The sequence below is a fragment of the Nothobranchius furzeri genome, chromosome 11 (genome assembly GCF_043380555.1).
Source record: "Nothobranchius furzeri strain GRZ-AD chromosome 11, NfurGRZ-RIMD1, whole genome shotgun sequence".
NCBI classification, from domain to species: Eukaryota; Metazoa; Chordata; class Actinopteri; order Cyprinodontiformes; family Nothobranchiidae; genus Nothobranchius; species Nothobranchius furzeri.
Genome location: NC_091751.1, coordinates 66,587,788 through 66,610,050, shown reverse-complemented (window position 1 = coordinate 66,610,050; position 22,263 = coordinate 66,587,788). Strand labels below are relative to the sequence as shown.

Genomic DNA, 22,263 nt, shown 5'->3' with positions numbered 1-22,263 from the left:
GAGCACCACTTGGTTCTGTTTGGAGGGTGCTAGTTTTGTGCTGAGCTCCAGAGAATGTGTATGTGTGTATAATAATAATAATAATAATAATAATATATCACAAATAATGATAAAACACAGTGTTTTCTTTTAAAAACCCTTCAAATGTGACAGTTATGACTCTGGAGGATCACCCCCTTCACCAGATTTTTAAGGATCTCGGGAGCTCTTCCAGTGGGCGAATGTTAATGCCCCGGTGCTCCACTGAACGTTTTATGAACTCTTTTATTCCAGCTGCAGTGCGTTTTTACAATGAGCATTTCATATGATTGTATATTTGATATTTTTATCATGATTGTGGCTTGTAGCAGTGACCAGTGAATGTTTTATTGTGTGGATGTGCATGTTGTTTTTACTTGTCCAAGGCAATTCAATTTCCCCCTTGGGGATTAATAAAGACAACCTTGAACCTTGAAATGTGTCATTATTCTCTGTTTTACTGTAATTAATAGATAAATCATATCAACGGTGATACAGTCAAGCTGTTATACACTCTGCATATGACCAGAAGAATAAACAGTGACAAAGTTACGCAGGATCTGAGATATTAAATCATTCACATTATTAATTAAATGAAAATAGGTGAGGGTTTCCTTAGAGGCACTGCTGATAAATAGCCAATGTTTCTGAGCACACCAGACAAACAGGATCTCTAACCCTCTAAACGACAAATGAACATGTGGGAGTCCATCCAATCTAAAAAAAAATCTCTGTTTTCATTTAACGACAGCCGTGTCACTGTGCGTCTCTCACTTCTGGTGAAGAAAGTGCTGCTGTCAGCCACTGCTGCTGCGGTACACGAGTAGTGATTATTACCAGTGTTTAAAGGAAACATCTGGGCTCCATTAGAGGCTGGGTTTGGACCACGGTCCGCTCTAAATGGAATGAAGCTTTCCATGTTTCCATGGAATGTTTAAATATCTTCCATGTTGAAATAATATTGACGACGTAGGATTATGTTTGATTTCAGCCATGTTGAAAGTCTAGTTTCTAACACTTCTATAGAATGTTGAACTTTTTCCTTGTTGTAAATATTACTAAGATTTTTTTAAGTGAAAAAATAAAAGAAACAGCCACTATCAAAATTGCTCTGAGATCTCAATCCATCCATTTATCTATTTTCCTCTGCTTATCCGGAGTCGAGTCGCGGGGGCAGCTACTTGGGCCAGCTTCTCCGGGAAAATCCCAAAGCATTCCCTGGCCAGCTGAGAAACATAGTCCCTCCAGCGTGTCCCGGGTCTTCCTTTAGGTCTTCTCCTGGTTGGACATACCTGGAAAACCTCACCAGGCAGGCGTCCAGGAGGCATCCTAACCAGATGCCCCCAACCACTTCAACTGGCTCCTCTCCATATAGAGGAGCAGGGGATAAACTCAGAGCCCCGCCCATATAACCGAACATCTCACCCTATCTTCAGCTGTAGATCAGGCTCTGATGAAGGCAACAGGACCATATCATCTGCAAAAAGCGGGGAGTCAATCCTTAGGCCACCAAAATGGATCCCCTCACCACCTTGGCTGTGCCTACGAATCCTGGCCATAAAAGTTATGAACAGAATCAGTGACCAAGGGCAGCCTTGGTGGAGTCTAACTTTCAGGAACAACTTACTGCTGGCGATGCGGACGAAGCTCTGACACGATGATACAGGGACCTACCTAACAGCCGGTATCGAGGGGCCCGGTACCCCATACACCTAGAGTATCCCCCACAAGGCCCCCAAAGGGACATGGTCAAACACCTTCCCCAATTCCACAAAACTCATGCAGATTAGTTACATAAACTCCAACACACCCTCCAGGACCCCCAAGGGTACTGAGCTGATCCAGTGTTCTATGGCCAGGACGAAAACCACATTGCTCCTCCTGGATCCGAGGCTCAACAATCCAACAGACCTTCCTCCTCAGAACTCCTGGATAGACCTTACCAGGGAGTGAGATCCCTTTGTAGTTGGAACAAACCCTGCGTTCCCCCTTTTTTTAGGAAAGTAAAGTAAAAAGTACCCAATATGAAAAGTGTATAGAGCACATATTTACCCCCCTGAAACGCCAGATGGTTGACCAGAATGTTCTGAAAGCCATACAGATGTCTTGCTCCATGGCTCCACAGAACTCCTCCCACGCCCAGGTTTTTGCCACCATGACTACCTGAGCTGCTTGGATCGCTGTTACCTATCAGCTGCCTCTGGAAACTCGCAAGCCAAAAGAACCAGATAGGACTCTGTCTTCAACCTGACAGCATCCCTAACCACCGGTGTCCACCAACGTGTTCAGGGGTTGTCACCACAACAGGTACCAACCACCCTGCGGCCAAAGTGCAGGTGGGCCGCCTCAACAATGGGGCGTGAAATATGGCTCACTGAGACTCAGTGTCCCCTGCCTCCCATATTTAAAGTTCTGTTGGAGGCGAGAATTGAAGCTCCTTCTGACAGAAGGCTCCACCGGCCGTTCCCAGCAAACCCTCACAATCCCTGCTAGGTCTTACCGGTGTCTTCCCTCACCATCAAAGCCAACTCACCACCAGGTAGTGCTCAGTTGACAGCTCCGCCCCCTCTTCACCCGAGTGTCCGAGACAAGTGGTCCCAGATTTTGTCATTTCACTGTCATTAGATTGACATGTTGTAAATGTTATACAATAAACATGGAGGCGTGCCAGACGTCACAAATACAGTAATTCATAACAGCATAATTCATAACTAGGCACAGCCGTGGTGTGGGGTGTGTCAAGTTTGGTGGCAGGAGAATCTCGTCTCTGTTTTTTGCGGATGATGTGGTCCTCCTAGCTTCATCCAGCTCTGACCTTCAGCTCTTGCTGGGTAGGTTTGTGGCCGAGTGTGAAGCAGCTGGGATGAGGATCAGCACCTCCAAATCTGAGACCATGGTTCTCGACCGGAAAAGGGTGGCTTGCCAACTCCGGGTCAGGAAAGAGATCATACCTCAAGTGGAGGAGTTTAAGTATCTCGGGGTCTTGTTCACGAGTGAGGGTAGGAGGGATCGGGAGATCGACAGGCGGACTGGTTTGGCGTCTGCAGTGATGCGGACGCTGAGCCGATCTGTCGTGGTGAAGAGGGAGCTGAGCCAGAAAGCCAGGCTCTCGATTTACCGGTCGATCTACGTCCCAATCCTCACCTATGGTCATGAGCTTTGGGTAATGGCCGAAAGAACGAGATCGCGGATACAAGCGGCCGGAATGAGTTTCCTCCGTAGGGTGGCCGGGCTCAGCCTTAGAGATAGGGTGAGGAGCTCGGACATTCGGGAGGGACTTGGAGTAGAACGCTGCTCCTCCGGATCAAAATGAGCCAGTTGAGGTGGTTTGGGCATCTGGTCAGGATACCTCCTGGACGCCTCCCTGGGGAGGTGTTTCGGGCATGTCCTGCCGGCAGGAGGCCCCCGGGTCGACCCAGGACACGTTGGAGAGGTTACATCTCCAATCTTGTCCGGGAACACCTTAGGGCCCTGCCGGAGGAAATGGTGGAGGTGGCTGGGGAGAGGACGGTCTGGAGCTCCGCAGTTGGGATGCTGTCCCCATGACCTGGATTCGGATAAGCGGAGGAAGACGACAACGACAACGACGACATAACAGCCCAGCATCACCCAAGGAATTGAAGTAAATACAACATACTCACAGCAATTAGTGTACTTTTTTCTATAGCTGTACAAAAATGGATGGGACCACCGAGTTCTTCAGCCATTTAAAACATTTCCCCCTAATGATAGTAAGACAGCAAGTCCTTGTGCCTTGCAATGGTGGCTTACAGCACTGCTTTGTCATCATTCAGTCCCAATTGTCTCCTGTAATTCCTACATGTTACTTATTATTTTCATTTTCAGTCAATACGATTATTTAGGTCACTTTTGCGATTAATAGTGAGCAATTTTCATGACTTCACATGAAATGCTCACATTGTTTATGCAAAGGAAAAGCTAAAGGAATACTGCAAATCTAGGACAGAGACTGGTTACAACAGGTGGTGTCCCCCTTATCTAACTCTGGGGAATACGGCAAGAGATTCAGTTTGATTTAGGAGTGGAATTTCCCTTTAGATTACACAGATTACATCAAGTCTCAGGCTTTCTCAGACATCCACAGTCCGACAGAATAAAGCCTCACCTCCCAGCACTGATGAGACTCTGGTCCTGTCCAGAGCAGATATCCTCCAGGATAAAAGCTTCATCGCAGCTGGACATGTTAATGTGGGTCAAGTTGGGTTTGCAGACTTCCAGCCAGTAAGGCGTGTGCTGCCCCGTGGACAACTGAAGAATATCAGTTATGAGTGCTGTCACGCACAAGCCGAAAATATGGACTCCTGTGGAGAAGTAGATTTACAATAAAGATCAGAGATTCTGCACCAGAGGCCACATGTAAATTTAATACTGACATTGAGGCAGCATGAATCCATACATCTGTATGAAACTAAATCCAACTGAATCCAAGCACATTTCCATTGAACCGCCTGATTAGAATTAATATCAGTGTGAATATAAGAATACCATGTTCCTCCTGGTGACACAACTCCATTTAATGCACATACGTAGAAATGCCCTGCCCTGTGAATGAATAAATTTGCTTCCAGTTGAAATAAAAAATTTTATCTTTTGACTGTGCTTTTATATTGATGTGTACAGCTGATAGCTAAAAATAGATTGTGACCAAAATGCTTTGTGGGATGTAGCCCTAGACAAGCCTATGGGTCTGAGTCGCTCCACTTGTCTCACAGTCGCTCCACTTGTCTCACAGTTTGCCTCCTAAAGAGGCAATAAATAAAACTTTGATTGATTGATTGATAAAGATAAAGATGTTCAAACAGGAAGTAGCTAAGCACTGCTATAGAGCTCCGGGAGTTGACGTCACTTCTCCCGGCATGCAACAGTTCAAATCGAAACGGCGCCATATTGGCAGGCAGAAGCCCGCAGCTGGACTATTTGTTATTGTCAGAAAACTCAATCAAACGGGAAATACGGTAGATTCCTGTTGTGCCCCAGGATGCAGAACAGATGCGGACGACATAAGGAATGAGCCATCTACAGGATTCCCCAAGATCCGGAGCGCCGCAAACGTTGGATCATTGTAATAAAACGCGCTAGTGACCGGGCTAAAATGAAGCTGTGGGATCCCGAGAGTAAAGGTTTTCGCTTATGCAGCGACTGCTTCATATAAGGTACTTAAACCAACATTTCCTCAACTGTGTATGGTATTTATTTTAAATGCTTTTATTATGATTCTTAGTGGGCTTCCTAAACTTATTTTGGCGTGGCTTTTTCTGTCTTATTACTCACAGCAACAAGTAAGCATCACGTAAAACGTTGCCTCGTGAGTTCTGCGTGCTGCCGTTTACGTGTTTTATGATCACAGCAATTAACCGGCTAAGCTGTATTTAATTTTTAACCAATGGTTGATCAAGTGTCAGATCACACATAAAAAGCACTTTGGATTGCTATTATCTGTCTCACCGAGACCGATCTCAGACAGATCCTGAGATGCTCCTGCCTGACATATTTATTTTACTCATGGAAAAAAATCAAACTAGTGATTTCTCTTGGCGTTCAGTTTATACATTCAAACAGCACGGCACTCTATTTAAACTACTTACATGTAAATCTATGTTATTTGTCCATCCATCCATTTTCATCCGCCGATCCGAAGTCAGGTCGCAGGGGCAGTAGCCTAAGTCGAGAGGCCCAGACTTCCCTCTCCCCAGCCACTTGGGCCAGCTCCTCCAGGGAAATCCCAAGGGGTTCCCCACCAGGTCCGGTAAGAAGTCCGCTTCGACAGCTTCTGGCGTTTTTAAAAAGTATCCCAGGGGCACGGTAAGGGTCGGAGATGTTTAGTCTATTTAATTTCTGACTATAAAAAACGATTTCTTCGGTTTTAAAGCGTGAAGTAAACTCCGACGGAGTAAAATCCAAGCCGATCCCGTTCATTTTATTTACCTTTGTTGCCTGCCAACATGGCGTCTACTCTCTGAGAGTCGCGTGACGTCAGGAGCTCTATGGGGGGAGGTGCTAATCCGATACCCAGATCGGACGTCCGAGGAGACATTTTTTATCCATTTTCCAAAGCTCGGTAAGGTCCACAACAACATGAAACGGCTGGAACGGGACGAGATAAAGACAGATAAAACAAAGCGATGGTAGTGTTTATGTGGAAGAGCAGATTTTCACAACGTGGAGCCGATCCATGGGAGCGTGTTTATTTGTTACATGCATTATGCTGGATGGAAAAGTCCTACATTCGAGACCGACATGCTCTTTCAGATGTGGAGTTATCCAGGGGGCAGCGGTGTAAACAAAGGAGCCCAGCTGAATGAAAAGGCTTTAGACCAGAGGTGGGTAGGTTGTAAAAAGTAGTGACACAAATAGTAATCTAAGAGTACAAACTTAGAGAAAATGTTAGTTGAGCATTGTAAGTCATGACTGAACGTTTATCATGAGCCTTTGAACACGGTGTCTGTCGGGCTGTTTTATCGACATCCGAAAACTCTGTGTATCTTCCATTTGGTAAATGCAGTTTGTTTGTCCGGCAGCACTTGCACGGTGACGTCAACTGTAGTTACACAGAAACTGGCGGTGGTTGTACATATCGCTTTAAAAGTAAACTTTGCAGTTTTGGCTTGCTTTTAGCACCTCCTAGCATCCGTTTTATTCACTGTTGCGAAAACAAAACTGAAACTCCCCTCCTCCAACGGGTTTGAATGAAGACAACTGGACTTCCTTGGTTTCTTAAAGATGTTTCACTTTTCATCTGAGGAGCTTTGGCAGTTCTGACAGGAATATGGGAGAGTCAATCTTATAAGCTGTAGCTGTCTAGTGTTGCTTAACGAGTAGAAACTACCTATGAATACCCCTCCTCCCTACCTCCCGGTGTTGGGAGTCATTGGCCTGTGTTGTGTGGGAATCATTGTATTGATTAGATGCAAGAAGGTGTTACCTAGACTGAAACTGGAATTAAGAATTAAAAATTAAGAAGTCCAGTTGCCTTCCTTCGAACCGCTTTAGGTTTATCAGATAAATGCTTTCTTTGTCTCTTATAGGCTCCGCCGTGATAAACACGTTAAAATCAATGTTAACAAGGTGTAGCTCATCTGTTCTGAGGTGTAAGGTTGGATTGCTTTAAAGAGTGACTTGAGATTTCAGGGCAGCGGTCCGGAGAGGTTGCAAACGGGGTATCCTGCTCACAAGGGGCGTAGGGGCCTGATAGGATTTCATTTACCTGTAACGGGTCATTTTAGCACATAATGGCTGAAAAATGATTTAGAAATATGAAAAAGTTGCTTAGTGTGCCTTTAATCTTTAACTTCTTTGATTGGCTGACATTGTTTTCATTCCACCCAGCTGGAATGGCTCAGCTCAATGTTCCAGATCAGTCTAGTAGCTTCTTCTGAAATACTGCTGTTAGAAACCCAGTGTGGTTAGCTGGTGACAGACAGACTCTTCATGATGTCACACTTGAGTCAGAAAATCCTCGTTCTCTAAAATATTCTCTCTGGCGGCAATGCTGAGCTTAACACGCAGGCTGAACATGAAAATAGTCTCCTACACTAGACGGGAGCGATTGGAGGGCGACCCGCACCCACGGAAAGCACCGGCCGTGTGGAGACTTCACAGACTGGGATGCTACTCGAGGTGAATCGTAAGCTGGACAATGTTCTAGCTGCGTTACCGGTATTAGTGCGCAAAATGGATGTCATCTCGGAGGGAGTCACCGGGTGGTATGGACAGGTTTAAAAACCCAAAATTGGCTTCACTGAAGGACTGGAATGATCAGTTTAAAGACTGAAGGCAGAGAGGAAAATTATCTCAGCCTGACCCAAACAAAGTCTTGTTATCCGAATCTGACGCCCTGGTAGCCTTGAGCTGCAAGCAACTAAAACTCCCACGAAGGAATGCAGACAGATGCTGTGCTGATCTCTGAATTGTGTGTACTGAAACTCTAATTTCCCTCTGGGATTAATAAATCGTTGAGGTCGGCTGACCTTTTGCTGCTGCACACGCCGCGGATGAGACTCAAATCGCGGGGGGACCGAGCATTTGTCCATGCTGCCCCAAAGCTATGGAACTCACTGCCCATTGGAGTTCGGCAGGCTCCATCTCTGGCGGTTTTTAAATCTCGTTTAAAGACCCACTTTTACACTTTGGCTTTTAGACAGTGACTCGTTTTAGTGTTTTATTGTGTCATTGTTTTAATGTGCTCTTATTATTCATGTTTTCTCTGCTTTTAATTGAGATTTTTTTATCCTTTGTTTTAGCTCCTTGTAATTGGTGTGTTTTGTTTTAGCCTGTGCAGCACTTTGGGCAGCTCCCATGCTGCATTTTAAATGTCCTATATAAATAAACTATGCTATGCTATGCTATGATTGATTGATTGATTGATTGATTGATTGATTGACTGATTGGTTGGTTGATTGATTGATCTCCTGCATTAGCTTTGATGGAAAACAGACAGTGAAACTCTGAGATTAGAAAATCCTGACAGATCTACGTCACACTGTCACTCACCCAACGTGGCTCACAACAAGGAAGGCTGTTGTTGGTTTAGAGTTAATAAGCAGAGAACTTCTCAATTAGTGGAGGCTAACAGTTAGCATTAGCACCTCCACCACATGGCAGAACTCCTCCAGGCTTGAGTTATTTGTGGAGATAAAACATCAGTGTTGCAAAGAAAACTGAGTCAGTGGTAGAGTTGCGTCTTTCAGTTTTAGTGTCCTAATTTACAATATTTGCTTAGTGTAATTTTATTTACTATAACCTTCACATAACTAAGTAAAGCCTCTACTAACATGTTATCTGGTTTGTCTTTATCCACTGTGTTTGTGTGGTTCTATCAGATATGTTTCTAATGAGCTGTGAGTACAGTGCATTTGTCCTCCCACCTATGAAGCGTACAGCTCTGCGAATGTAGGAGTTGAAATTACAGCCTGCAGCGCTGATGTTGGCCTCAGTCTGTCTGGATGATGACCTCCTGAACAGATAGCAGTACAGGATGGCCTCCCCTATCAGAATCTACAGGCACAAGGACAAAATAAAATAAAAATCAGAGTTCTAATAGTTGACTTTCCTGCTAGCTGATGAAAACAGGAAACTGCATAAAACACTTGACAAAAATTCCCATGAATGCATGGATGTAGTTTTGGCTTTAGAAGTGGGGAGGGTACACAACCGGCATGAGGACTGGGTGGGGTGGGGGGTGATGTCAGGAATGACCAATCACACGTTAGCAAATATCAGCAGAGCCAACAGATGAGCGTATGGACAGTTCTACTGGAAAACAGGCTTCAACACAAGCGGTTGTTTTCTACTTGGTCCTAGAGCTCAACCAGTGTCTATTTAATATAGTGTAATATTGTTTTTGGAAGTGCAGGGGACAAAACTTCACTTCAGAAAAGTGGGGGGGACACGTCCCCTTTATATATACGTATATGTATATATGTGTGTGTGTGTGTGTGTGTGTGTATATATACAATTGTTATTTTATTATTTGCCAATTTAACAGTGATAAGGACATAAAGGTGGCCCTTGCCACCTGTAGATCTTCCATTGGGTGCAGAAGAAGAAGAAGAACAACAAGAACAAGAAGAAGAACAAGAAGAACAAGAAGGAAATTTTAAATAGCGTCTCTCAAAATAAAAATCACAAGAACAACAAAATTAATTAATTATTTAACATACAATATAAACGAGGGAAAAAAGTAAAATTTCAGACGAAAATTTGTGAATGAAAAAATTAAGAAAAAAAACTATCATGGGATCCAGAAAAGTACATGTACAGGACTGGATATGGCAGGTTTGTGATGAAGGTACCAGTCCTATTACTCCATTTAAGGCCAGAAGTGTTTTGATGAGGATGTGCAACAATGGTCCTCAAGGGGTTACATTTTTACACAGAAAATAATAACCAGTAACTTGCAAAACACTGAAAGCATTTGTCTTTGAAACCCTTTGAAAGTTGTCAATATTCATGACACTGCTGTTTTTTTAATGAATTTTAACGTCGTCGTCGTCGTCTTCCTCCGCTTATCCGGGTCCGGGTCGCGGGGGCAGCATCCCAACTAGGGAGCTCCAGGCCGTCCTCTCCCCGGCCTTGTCCATCAGCTCCTCTGGCAGGACCCCAAGGCGTTCCCGGACCAGATTGGAGATGTAACCTCTCCAACGTGTCCTGGGTCGACCCGGGGGCCTTCTGCCGGGAGGACATGCCCGAAACACCTCCCCGGGGAGGCGTCCAGGAGGCATCCTGACCAGATGCCCAAACCACCTCAACTGGCTCCTTTCGATCCGGAGGAGCAGCGGTTCTACTCCGAGTCCCTCCCGAATGTCCGAGCTCCTCACCCTATCTCTAAGGCTGAGCCCGGCCACCCTACGGAGGAAACTCATTTCGGCCGCTTGTATCCGCAATCTCGTTCTTTCGGTCATTACCCAAAGCTCATGACCATAGGTGAGGATTGGGACGTAGATCGACCGGTAAATCGAGAGCCTGGCTTTCTGGCTCAGCTCCCTCTTCCCCACGACAGATCGGCTCAGCGTCCGCATCACTGCAGACGCCGAACCAATCCACCTGTCGATCTCCCAATCCCTCCTACCCTCACTCATGAACAAGACCCCGAGATACTTAAACTCCTCCACTTGAGGTAGGACCTCTCCCCCGACCCGGAGGTGGCAAGCCACCCTTTTCCGGTCGAGAACCATGGTCTCAGATTTGGAGGTGCTGATCCTCATCCCAGCCGCTTCACATTCGGCTGCGAACCTACCCAGCAAGAGCTGAAGGTCAGAGCTGGATGAAGCTAGGAGGACCACATCATCCGAAAAAGCAGAGACGAGATTCTCCTGCCACCAAACTCGACACACTCCACACCACGGCTGCGTCTAGAAATTCTGTCCATAAAAGTGATGAACAGAACCGGTGACAAAGGGCAGCCCTGGCGGAGTCCAACCCTCACTGGGAACAGGTCCGACTTACTACCGGCTATGTGGACCAAACTCACGCTCCTCTGGTAAAGGGACTGAATGGCCCTTAACAGAAAGCCACCCACCCCATACTCCTGGAGCGTCCCCCACAGGGTGCCCCTGGGGACACGGTCATAAGCCTTCTCCAAATCCACAAAGCACATGTGGATTGGTTGGGCAAACTCCCATGCCCCCTCCATCACCCTTGCAAGGGTATAGAGCTGGTCCACAGTTCCACGGCCAGGACGAAAACCACATTGCTCCTCCTCTATCTGAGATTCAACTATCGATCGGACCCTCCTCTCCAGTACCTTGGCGTAGACCTTTCCAGGGAGGCTGAGGAGTGTGATCCCCCTATAGTTGGAACACACCCTCAGGTCCCCCTTCTTAAAGATGGGGACCACCACCCCGGTCTGCCACTCCCTAGGAACTGCCCCCGATGACCACGCAATGTTGTAGAGACGTGTCAACCATGACAGCCCTACAACATCCATAGCCTTGAGATACCCAGGACGAACCTCATCCGCCCCCGGGGCTCCGCCGCTGTGTAGTTGTTTGACTACCTCAGCAACTTCTGCCCCCGAGATCGGACAGTCCATCCCCAGGCCTCCCAGCTCTGGTTCCTCCTCGGAATGCGCATTGGTGGGATTGAGGAGCTCCTCAAAGTATTCCTTCCACCGTCCGACTATAGCCTCAGTTGACGTCAGCAGCTCCCCATCCCCACTGTAAACAGTGTGAACGAGTTGCTGCCTTCCTCTCCTGAGGCGCCGGACAGTTTGCCAGAACCTCTTTAGAGCCGATCGATAGTCTTTCTCCATGGCCTCACCAAACTCCTCCCACGCCCGAGATTTTGCCTCGGCAACTGCCACTGCTGCACCCCGCTTGGCTATCCGGTACCTGTCTGCTGCCTGCGGAGACCCACAGACCAGCCACGCCCTGTAGGCCTCCTTCTTCAGCCTGACGGCTCCCCGAACCTCTGGTGTCCACCAGCGGGTACGGGGGTTGCCACCACGACTGGCACCGGCCACCTTACGACCACAGCTAGCAACAGCCGCCTCGACAATCGCAGAGTGGAACAAGGCCCACTCGGACTCAATGTCCCCCACTTCTCTCGGGACGTGGTCAAAGCTCTGCCGGAGGTGGGAGTTGAAGACCGTCTTGACAGGTTCTTCTGCCAGGCGTTCCCAGCAGACCCTCACTATGCGTTTGGGTCTGCCAGGTCTACGCGGCATGTTCCCTTGCCATCTGATCCAACTCACCACCAGGTGGTGATCAGTTGACAGCTCCGCCCCTCTCTTCACTCGGGTGTCCAAAACATACGGCCGCAGGTCAGATGATACGACTACAAAATCTATCATCGACCTGTGACCTAGGCTGCCCTGGTACCAAGTGTACCGGTGGGCATCCTTATGTTCGAACATGGTGTTCGTTATGGCCAAACTGCGGCTTGCACAGAAGTCCAATAACGAAACACCGCTCGAGTTCAGATTAGGTGGGCCGTTCCTCCCAATCACACCCCTCCAGGTCAAGCTGTCATTGCCCACGTGAGCATTGAAGTCCCCCAGCAGGACAATGGAGTCCCCTGATGGAGCACTATCTAGCACTCGTCCCAGGGACTCCAAAAAGGGTGGGTACTCTGAACTGATATTTGGCCCATAAGCACAAACAACAGTCAGGACCCGTTTCCCGACCCGAAGGCGCAAGGAAGCTACCCTCTTGTCCCCCGGGGTAAACCCCAACACACAGGCAGAGAGTCTCGGGGCTAACAAAAAGCCAACCCCAGCCCTCCGCCTCTCACCCGGAGCAACTCCAGCAAAGTAGAGTGTCCAACCCCTCTCCAGGTCTCGGGTTCCAGAGCCAATGCAATGTGTCGAGGTGAGTCCGACTATATCTAGCCGGTACCGCTCAACCTCTGCCACAAGCTCCGGCTCCTTCCCCGCCAGCGAGGTGACGTGCCATGTCCCAAAAACTAGTTTTCTTGTCCGGGGATTGGACCGCCAAGGCTCCCGCCTTGGTCTGCCACCCGATTCGCATTGCACCGGACCCTTCATGTTCCTCCTGCGGGTGGTGGGTCCACAGTTGGACGAGCCCATGTATCCGGTTCGGGCTGGGCCCGGCCGGGCCCCCTGGGCGAAAGCCCGGCCACCAGGCGCTCGCTCACGGGCCCCAACCCCAGGCCTGGCTCCAGGGTGGGACCCCGGTAACCCTCCGGGCCGGGTACTCCGACTCTTCGTTTTAACCACCATGAAAGATCCTTCGAACTGTTCTTTGTCTCACCCTTCACCCAAGACCAATGAAATTTAACATTTGTAATAATTCAACATTTAACAAAACAACATTTAGGTGTAAAAATGTGGTTTAATTAGAAAACCATAGGTGAGTGTTGGACTGTAGAATGACCGGAATGTTGAGAACTCCACCTTCAGGCTCTCTTCACCACGACTGACCAGTACAATGCTTGTATCACTGCTGATTCAGCACCAATCCATCAATCTCCTGCTTCATTTTTCCCTCATTTGTGAACAAGACCATGAGATATTTAGATTCCTCCACTTGGGGCAGGGCCTCGTCCCTGGCCTGGAAAAGGCATTCTGCCCTTTTCTGGCTGAAGACCATGGTCTCGGATTTAGAGGAGCCGAATCTCATTCCAGCTGTTTCACACTCGACTGCAAATCGCTCCAGTGAAAGCTGGAGATCATATTCTGATGAAGCCGACAGGACCACATCATCTACAAAAAGCAGATACCCGATCCACAAGCCACCATAACGGATCCCCTCAACACCTTGGCTGTGCCTAGAAATCCTGTTCGTAAAGGTTATGAACAGAATCGATGACACAGGGCAGCCTTGGCGGAGTCCAATTCCCACCAGGAATGAGCCCGACTTACTGCTGGCAATGCGGACCAAGCTCCGGCACCGGTCATACAGGAACTCCATACTCTTGGAGTACCCCAGACAGGACCCTCCAGGGATCAGGGTTGTACGCCTTCTCCAAGTCCACAAAACACATGTAAACCTGTGAAGAGTGTGTGCATGACTTGTTTGTACATGGAGCAACTGAAACTTCATTGTACCCTGCTATACAGCATCTACTTTTCTTTATTCAATGCCACATTCCCACCCTGATGTCATGTTCCTGAGCCAAGGTGAGTGCTCCTTCCTCGCTAACCATCTCTGAGGCAATTTTCCACCGGTGAGGAGCGGTGGGAGCTGCAGGTGTGCCGAATGTCCAATCAGGAGGTCGGGTATAAAGGGAGGATGGAGACACCACTCTACGCCGGATGATTGCCCCAGCCTCTTGTCTTCGTTTGCTCGTGTTGCTCGCTTGAAATTAATATTGGATTTTTTGGCTCAGAGGATTCTCCTCTGAACCTTGTTTGTTTATTCCGTTCAGGATATTCCCCTCTACACACAACTCTCGCCGCTCGAACCCCGGATTACCAGAACCACGTCCCATCCTCCTCTACTACGCCTGCCTGGATTATCTCCGCTGCCTCACCCGCCTCAGCCCGCTGAGCCTCCACCAACACTCACCTTGGCTACCCACCTTTCCCGCACATCTTGGACTACCATATGGACTAACGCCGAACGGCACACCCTCACTGGACTTACCAGTGCACTTTTTGTCCCTGTTTTGAAAATAAACAAACTTTTCTTTAACTTACCCAGTGAAGTCGTGTTGATTCCGCATGTCTCGGGTTAAACATCTCCCTCGAGTCATGACACCTGACTGCAGTCTCAACCCTTCATCTCCACATCAAAGAAGACCTCTACAGACAGCTTCAGTGATTTCCAACCAGAAGTTCTGTCTTTTGAATGAGGTGTGTCACTTCCGACTGTCAGACGTTTGAATACAGTAGCAGCAGGTTAACAGGCCTTATCGTGGTCACAGCCCTTCATTTAACCCCGGGTCAGACTGCTCTTTACTGACTCTAGCTATGGATTCAACACAGTGACACCAAACAGACTGGTAACGCAACCCCAAAGTCTCAGGCCCTGTCCACACGTGGCCGGGGATCTGCCAAAACGTAGATATTTTTCTACGTTTTGGCCTGTCATCCACACCAAAACTGAGTTTTTTCACACGAAAACGGATCTTTTTAAAAACTCCGGCCAAAGTGAAGATCTGCGTTTTCTCCGTTTTGGGTGTCTGCGTGTGGACAGACAAAACCGGAGTTTTAAGGTCCGCAACGTCACTTTCCGTGACAAAAAAATGCTGACATCACGTGTGCGACCTGTGTTTACACTAGCCGACAGCATGGATTCCCTCAGAGCTGCGCTCCCTTTATCAATTGTCCAAGCGCTCTTTGCTTGTTTGTTTTTGCAAGCGGAATTACTGCTCCTTGCGGAAGACCACAGACGAAGGACGAGGTTAAGAACGGGGGAAGTACTGCCACCTACAGGTCTGGCATGTCCTTAACAACGTATTTATCTGGGTACGTGTGGACAGTTTTTTTTTAAACGAGGTGGTGTGGATGCAAGTTTTTGGAGGGGCGGATATTCGTTTTTTTAAAAAAACCCGGCTACATGTGGACTAGGCCTCAGTCTCCCACACTCCGTCCGCCCTCGGATAAAAGAGTTTCTAACTGGAGAAAGGTCCTCATTTTCCCTCAGCTCTCAGTGAGAGACTCTCCTACTCTACAAACTCTACACTCACTGAAGGCCTGTTTCACACCCATCATTTAGATTTCTTTAAAGCGTAAGTCACAGGTGTATTAATCCGGGTATTATTGTCTCAGATCCTCATCAAACCACTTGAGGCCATAAATCCTCCAGATGGAGTATCAGGATTAGTACCTTCATCAGAAACCTGTCACCCCAGGACAATACATTTGCAGGCCTGCAGGAGAATTAGCTCTTTCAGTCAGGTGTAAATTCAAATCCATGATGTGTTTTTATTCCTTTTGTCCGGTTAATTGTTGTTTTTTTTTCATCATACCTGTCTGTTCTGTCACCTTGCCTCCCTGTGTGTGGAGGCGGGGTCCACCGTGGACATGTCACCTCTCCATCACAGTACTTACTACGCGCCCTGCTTTAAAACTTTACATTCAGTGAATTAGTTCTTTAATCCAAACTCCCTGCAGTTGAGTTCCAGGTGTTATGGCGACTGAGACATGTGGCGGCTGAGGAGAAGAATCTGTACTTACAGTGACAGTCGGGACAGCAAAGGCCAAGCTGAAGAGCAAGGGCAGCGGGCAAACTTCCTGTCTGGGCAGGATGTAGGGCAATGACAGACTGCGGTCGTTACAACTGTAGCCAGAATGCACCGGTTGGAAAAAGTCCGTCAGCTCGAGGAAATAAAGGCTGACAGCCGAGGAGGCCAGGATGGGAAGCTGTATGAGAGGGGAAATCAGAACAAAAGAAGTGGGGAAAGTCTTCAGACCATCATTTCATCTTTAAAAGTGATAAACTATTTTAAATACTCAGTGAGTGTTAGTGAAGAGAAAAAAAAACGAGTTATTCTCATGGTTCTCCTACAAGAGCTCCCTGTAGTGGTAAACAGATGGAGTTGAGATGACAACGGTAACCTCATCCTAAGTAATTAGTAGATACAAACAGATAAGCCAGTGTTTCCAGTACCCTACTATCCTGTTCGCTCTTCCTCCTTCCATCTCAGGAACGTTGCTAAGCTGAGTCCCATTCTGTCCCGCTCTGAACTTGAGACAGTTCTCCACACCTTCATCTCCTCACGCTTAGACTACTGTAACTCTCTTTTCACGTGTCTGAGCAGAACCTCCCAGAACCGTCTACAGGTGGTTCAGAACGCCTGTGCTCGGCTTCTGACCAAGTCCTCCAAACACACCCACATCACCCCGCTTCTCCTCCAGCTTCACTGGCTGCCAGTCAACTTCAGGGTTCATTTCAAATGGTAAAATGGTAAAATGGTAAATGGCCTGTATTTGTATTCAGACACATTCACATGCAGGTGGGGATGAGCTACAATGTAGCTACAGCTGCCCTGGAGCGCACTGACGGAGGCGAGGCTGCCGAGCACTGGTGCCCCCGGTCCCTCCGACCACCACCTGCAGGCAAGGAGGGTTGAGGATTTTGCCCAAGGACACAATGACAGCATTCCCTGGTCAGAGCCGGGATCAAACCTGCAACCTTCCGATTACAGGATAACCCGCTCTACCTCATCTGCCAAGTAAATAAACATAAACAGAAACATCGCACTTATCTTGTCATGGTCTGCGTCTGTCTTCCTCATGTGTCTCCTTATGTCCTCCATCCCTCTTTAGATTCCCCTTTTGTGTCTCATAGCGCCCTCATGTGTCCTTTGTCTGTGTCCATTATGTGTCTTATGTTGGTAGTCCTTTAAGTCTATTTCTCCCAGGTCTTGTGTCATCTCATTCATCCCCAGGTCCTCCAGGTCTCATTTACATTCTGTGTCCTTGTGGTCCCCAGCTTCTTTGTCCCCAGCTCGACGTGTGTGTGAGATTCAGTCTCCTGCTCAGTGTTTGTGTGTGGGTGTGTGTGTAGTTGTGTGTGTGTGTGTGTGTGTGTGTGTGTGTGGGTGTGTGTAGTTCTCTGTGTGTGTGTGCTTGTCCATTCCCCATTCCTGTTTATATTAGTGCATTTGTGTGTGTGATGGTGTGTGTGTTAGTCCTTCCCGCAGCCTTTAGGTTTAGTTTTGGTGTCTTAGAGTTTCTTAGGTTTATTTGGCCCTCCTCTGTTTCTGTTTGCCCATTTTTATTAGGTTCACCTGTCTTCCCTCCAGCTCTCACTTCACACACCTGCCGCCATTTTCCCTAATCACTTCTCCCTGTGTATATAAGCTCTGTCTTGTCTGTGGCTGGCGTGGGTTCATTGTTGTATGTTGTCAGCGTTGCGCGTGCTCTGGATGAACGTTTGTCTCCAGGTTTTTTGTGCTCTAAGAAGAGCTTTGGGTGTTCCTGTTCCCCAGGAAGTTTTGGACTTTGGCTCGCTGCCTCGGATTACTTTTGTTCTTTATCCTAAAATAAAAGGATTTTTACTTTGAACCTCCTTCTGCCTCTTGTCATCCTGGGTTCTGCATTTTGGGTCCAAACCATCCTCCGCAATCGTGACATATCTAGACTATTAAAAGGTCACTGTGTGATATTTAACAAGACCCCAATCAGCTAAATTTCATAACTGCAAACAGAAACACCTGTAAAGGTTACCGAGCCTTTAAATGGTCTCTCAGTCTAGTTAAATTACTGAAATTAATGTCATTTTGCACAGTATTTTAATTTTTCCAGCTTCACACAATTGTGTGTTTTAGCAGCATTTCTGTTGCTGGTAATCTAGTAATGGTTAAATAAATAAAATCCTTTAAAATGACACTAGAAGAGGCACGAGCCTGATGGAGGACTTACATTTACTAACGTGGGTCAGACCCAAACGCAGAAGAGCTGAAGCTGGGTGGTAAACACACACAGGTAGTTCTAATAACACCTGAGCTCCATGACGTGTGAGACTGATGCATCAGTGTTACAGCGGGACTAATAAATTCAGCTTTAAGAAGCTTTATTTCTGGAATTTATTTATCATCATTGTCATTAAATTGAAATTGGACAGGTGACTTGATTATGACTTGAAAATTCAAAGTTAAGAACTTGGACTTGACTTGGACTTCCACATCATTGACTTTGGACTTGAATTGGACTTGGCTGTTTTTGACTTGGACTCGACTCGAGACTTGACTGGAAACACTTGTGACTTACTTGTGACTTGCAAAGTAGTGACTTGGTCAGACCTCTGTTAATTAGATGACTTGTTACTGAAAAAAAAAACATTTATTTTTAGTAACACCGTCATTTTAACTGGCGTTATTCCCATCACTGAGTTTGCGCCAAACGCTTCACTTAAGCCGGGCGTACACTGTGAGACTTTTTCACTCGTAGCACTCAGCTTCAGCTCAAACTGTACGACTTCCTCGCAGAGCAGATCTCACGAGTCATGCGCTCACACTGTACGTCTGGTAGCAACACGTCGGACCTAAAAATATGCTAAAAATAGCAGTTTTTACTCAACACGTCAGACTTTTTTGTCTTGCCTGTTGTCCTTCGGGAGTGCTGCAGGAGGACACACAGGGATTTATGGGGGTTGGATGAGGAAAACGAAATAAAGAAAGTAAATCTGTGTTTTGTGATCAGTTTAATTTGACATGAACACGACAAACACGCTTTCTTGACAATCTTTGTGAGTAAAAAAACGTGTAGAAATAAAAATGAACAGCGTGTGTTATTAGGGAAATAGCGGGCGAGCGGGGTTGATGCAGGATTGCGCATGCGCCGTGAGCGGTTCTGATACTTTTTGGGTCGCAGCTGCTCGCAGCACCGCGTCAACAGTGCGATACCCTCACGACGGACGAGCAAAATATCAAACACGCCAGAAGTCCGTGCGACCTCACGATTGCTGATCGGTAGCTGGTCACGTGGTGTTAATCGCCTCTCGTAGCCCCCTGTACACTACACGACCGCTCGGCGCAAAACTCGCCCCGATCTCGTGGATTCTCGCACGAGTGGAAAATCGGCTCAAAAAAGTGAAAAAGTCGCACAGTGTACGCCCGGCTTAAGCCTCCTCTTCCCGTCTCTACTGAAGACCAGAGGGGACAGATCATTTGTTGCTGTGGCCCCCAGACTCTGGAACGTTCTCCCCTGAGATCAGTGGACTCAGTGCTCTCCTTTAACCCTCTGGAGGCAGGCGTTGCAGATTTGCAACGTTAAAACCTACCTACCTGGTTACTCCACGTACGTATTTCATGAGAATCATTTTAACTCAGAAGCACCCCTGAAGGACTTAGTTGTTCGTCCTTTTATCAAAACTTATTTTGAGCCTGAAGAGGTTAAAAAGCAGCTGAAAACTCACCGGGTCTAGCTGATTACCTCTTTCTTATTCATTTTCTCTTTAACTTTCCTCATGTTTTTTAATCACAATTTTTTCTTTTTCCATTTTCCATTATTATTTTATCATTTAAAAACTCTTTTTTATTTTTGTTCTTGTGAAGCACCTCATGATTTTTATCTTGAGAGGCACTATATAAACGATGGTTTCTTCTTCTTCTTCTAGAGGTGCAGCAAAGCAGACCTGAGTCACCCGGTCTTCTGATTTGATGTTTTTTAATAATTAGTAGCTCACCTCGACCGGAAAAGGGTGGCTTGCCACCTCCGGGTCGGGGGAGAGGTCCTACCTCAAGTGGAGGAGTTTAAGTATCTCGGGGTCTTGTTCACGAGTGAGGGTAGGAGGGATCGGGAGATCGACAGGCGGATTGGTTCGGCGTCTGCAGTGATGCGGACGCTGAGCCGATCTGTCGTGGTGAAGAGGGTGCTGAGCCAGAAAGCCAGGCTCTCGATTTACCGGTCGATCTACGTCCCAATCCTCACCTATGGTCATGAGCTTTGGGTAATGACCGAAAGAACGAGATCGCGGATACAAGCGGTCGAAATGAGTTTCCTCCGTAGGGTGGCCGGGCTCAGCCTTAGAGATAGGGTGAGGAGCTCGGACATTCGGGAGGGACTCAATCAATCAATCAATCAATCAATCAATCAAAGCTTTATTTATAAAGCGCCTTCCGCAACCCTGTCAGGAAGCCCAAAGCGCTGAACTCGGAGTAGAACTGCTGCTCCTCTGGATCGAAAGGAGCCAGTTGAGATGGTTTGGACATCTGGTCAGGATGCCTCCTGGACGCCTCCCCGGGGAGGTGTTTCGGTCATGTCCTGCCGGCAGGAGGCCCCCGGGTCGACCCAGGACACGTTGGAGAGGTTACATCTCCAATCTGGTCCGGGAACGCCTTGGGGTCCTGCCGGAGGAGCTGGTGGAGGTGGCCGGGGAGAGGACGGTCTGGAGCTCCCTAGTTGGGATGCTGCCCCCGCGACCCGGACCCGGATAAGCGGAGGAAGACTACGACGACGGCGAGTAGCTCACCTGCCTCTAGTAGGAACTGCATTATCAGTAAAGCTCTCTGATGGGGAGATTAGTCCACCCACCAAACATTCCAGCCTGAAGCTGATCCAGAGTCAGTTCCCATCCTTCACATCCAACCAGGTGTGCTGCCTGTATTTTCAGCTCTTCTTCAGCAATAAAAACTAATGCTTGGCATGTGCCGGCTGTTGAAATGGTGAAAAACATATTGCAGTGAATGATGTCAGCATGTTTACATAAATTAAATAAAGTTTAAATTCTCATTTCTAGTTGTTCAGAATCTTATATTTCAGTCATCAAGTAGAAGCAGCAGATAAAATCCTGTTTTCAGCGTTTGGTACAAACTGTGTTCGGCAGAATTTAGTCAGGCTTTTCAGAGCGGTCCTGGTTTATCTGGCTCTGTTCCCATCACCGCTAAAGACAAGCTGTACGTGTGACGTCTACCCTGTCCACCTCCGCTGTCTGGTCCCATCGCTACTGGATGTGTTGGTGGTCTTCAGAGCCACAGCCTACTGGGGCAGAAAAGGTGAGAGCTTTCATATAAACATTTTACATCCAACTGCCCTGGGTGTCGTGGACGGGGATCTGATCTTGGACACGTAAATCAGAGCAGTTATTAAATCAAATTTTTATCAACTGAAAAGAATCACTGAGGTAAAGAACTATCAAAACGATAATTCACGCTCTTATCAGATCGAGACTTGATTACTGTAATTCGTTAGCTGGTGTTTCCCGGTCTCGCCGCCGGTGCAGAATGGAGCTGCGTATCTGCTCACCGGGACGAGGAGGATGGAGCACGTCTCCAGTTTTGGCCTCGCTGCCCTGTTTACTTTTAGAATCCAGTACAAGGTACTTTTATGGGTATTTAAATCTCTACATGGTCATGCTCCAAGTTACCTCTCTCAGCTACTGGTTCTTCACTCCCCTTCACATTCTCTGAGGTCAGCGGATAGGCGGCTCCTGGAAGTCCCAAGGAGACGTAAGCCCAGAGGTGACAGGGCCTTTTCAGTAGCGACGCCTAGGCTTTGGAACATGCTGCCTGTGCACATTGTGGTAAATTGCCTGTATTTGTATAGCATCTTCTTAGGGTTCTACACCCCCCCTCCTAAGGCGCTTCACAACACAATCAGTCATTCACACATTCACACGCTGGTGGGCATGAGCTACGATGTAGCTACAGCTGCCCTGGAGCGCACTGACAGAGGCGAGGCCTGCCGAGCGCTGGCACCACCGGTCCCTCCGACCACCACCAGCAGGCAACGTGGGTTAAGTGTCTTGCCCGAGGACACAACGACAGAATTCTCTGGTCGGATCAAACCTGCAACCTTCCGATTACGGGATAACCCGCTCTACCTCCTGAGCTACTGCCGACCCACGTTGGGTTGGTATCTCCTCTGAGTCTTTTCCT

At 47.6% G+C, this 22,263-nt stretch overlaps 1 protein-coding gene across 1 annotated transcript in view; it reads right to left on the bottom strand.

The window, feature by feature from the left end:
• Positions 1 to 22,263, bottom strand: part of LOC107384361 (phospholipid phosphatase-related protein type 4) — a 61,396-nt gene that overhangs the window by 20,818 nt on the left and 18,315 nt on the right. The window contains exons 2-4 of the mRNA XM_015957594.3: positions 16,118 to 16,303; positions 8,904 to 9,033; positions 4,145 to 4,340 (exon numbers count right to left, since the gene is read on the bottom strand). Coding sequence (XP_015813080.1) covers positions 4,145 to 4,340; positions 8,904 to 9,033; positions 16,118 to 16,303 — 512 coding nt within the window. The remainder of the gene's footprint in view (positions 1 to 4,144; positions 4,341 to 8,903; positions 9,034 to 16,117; positions 16,304 to 22,263) is intronic.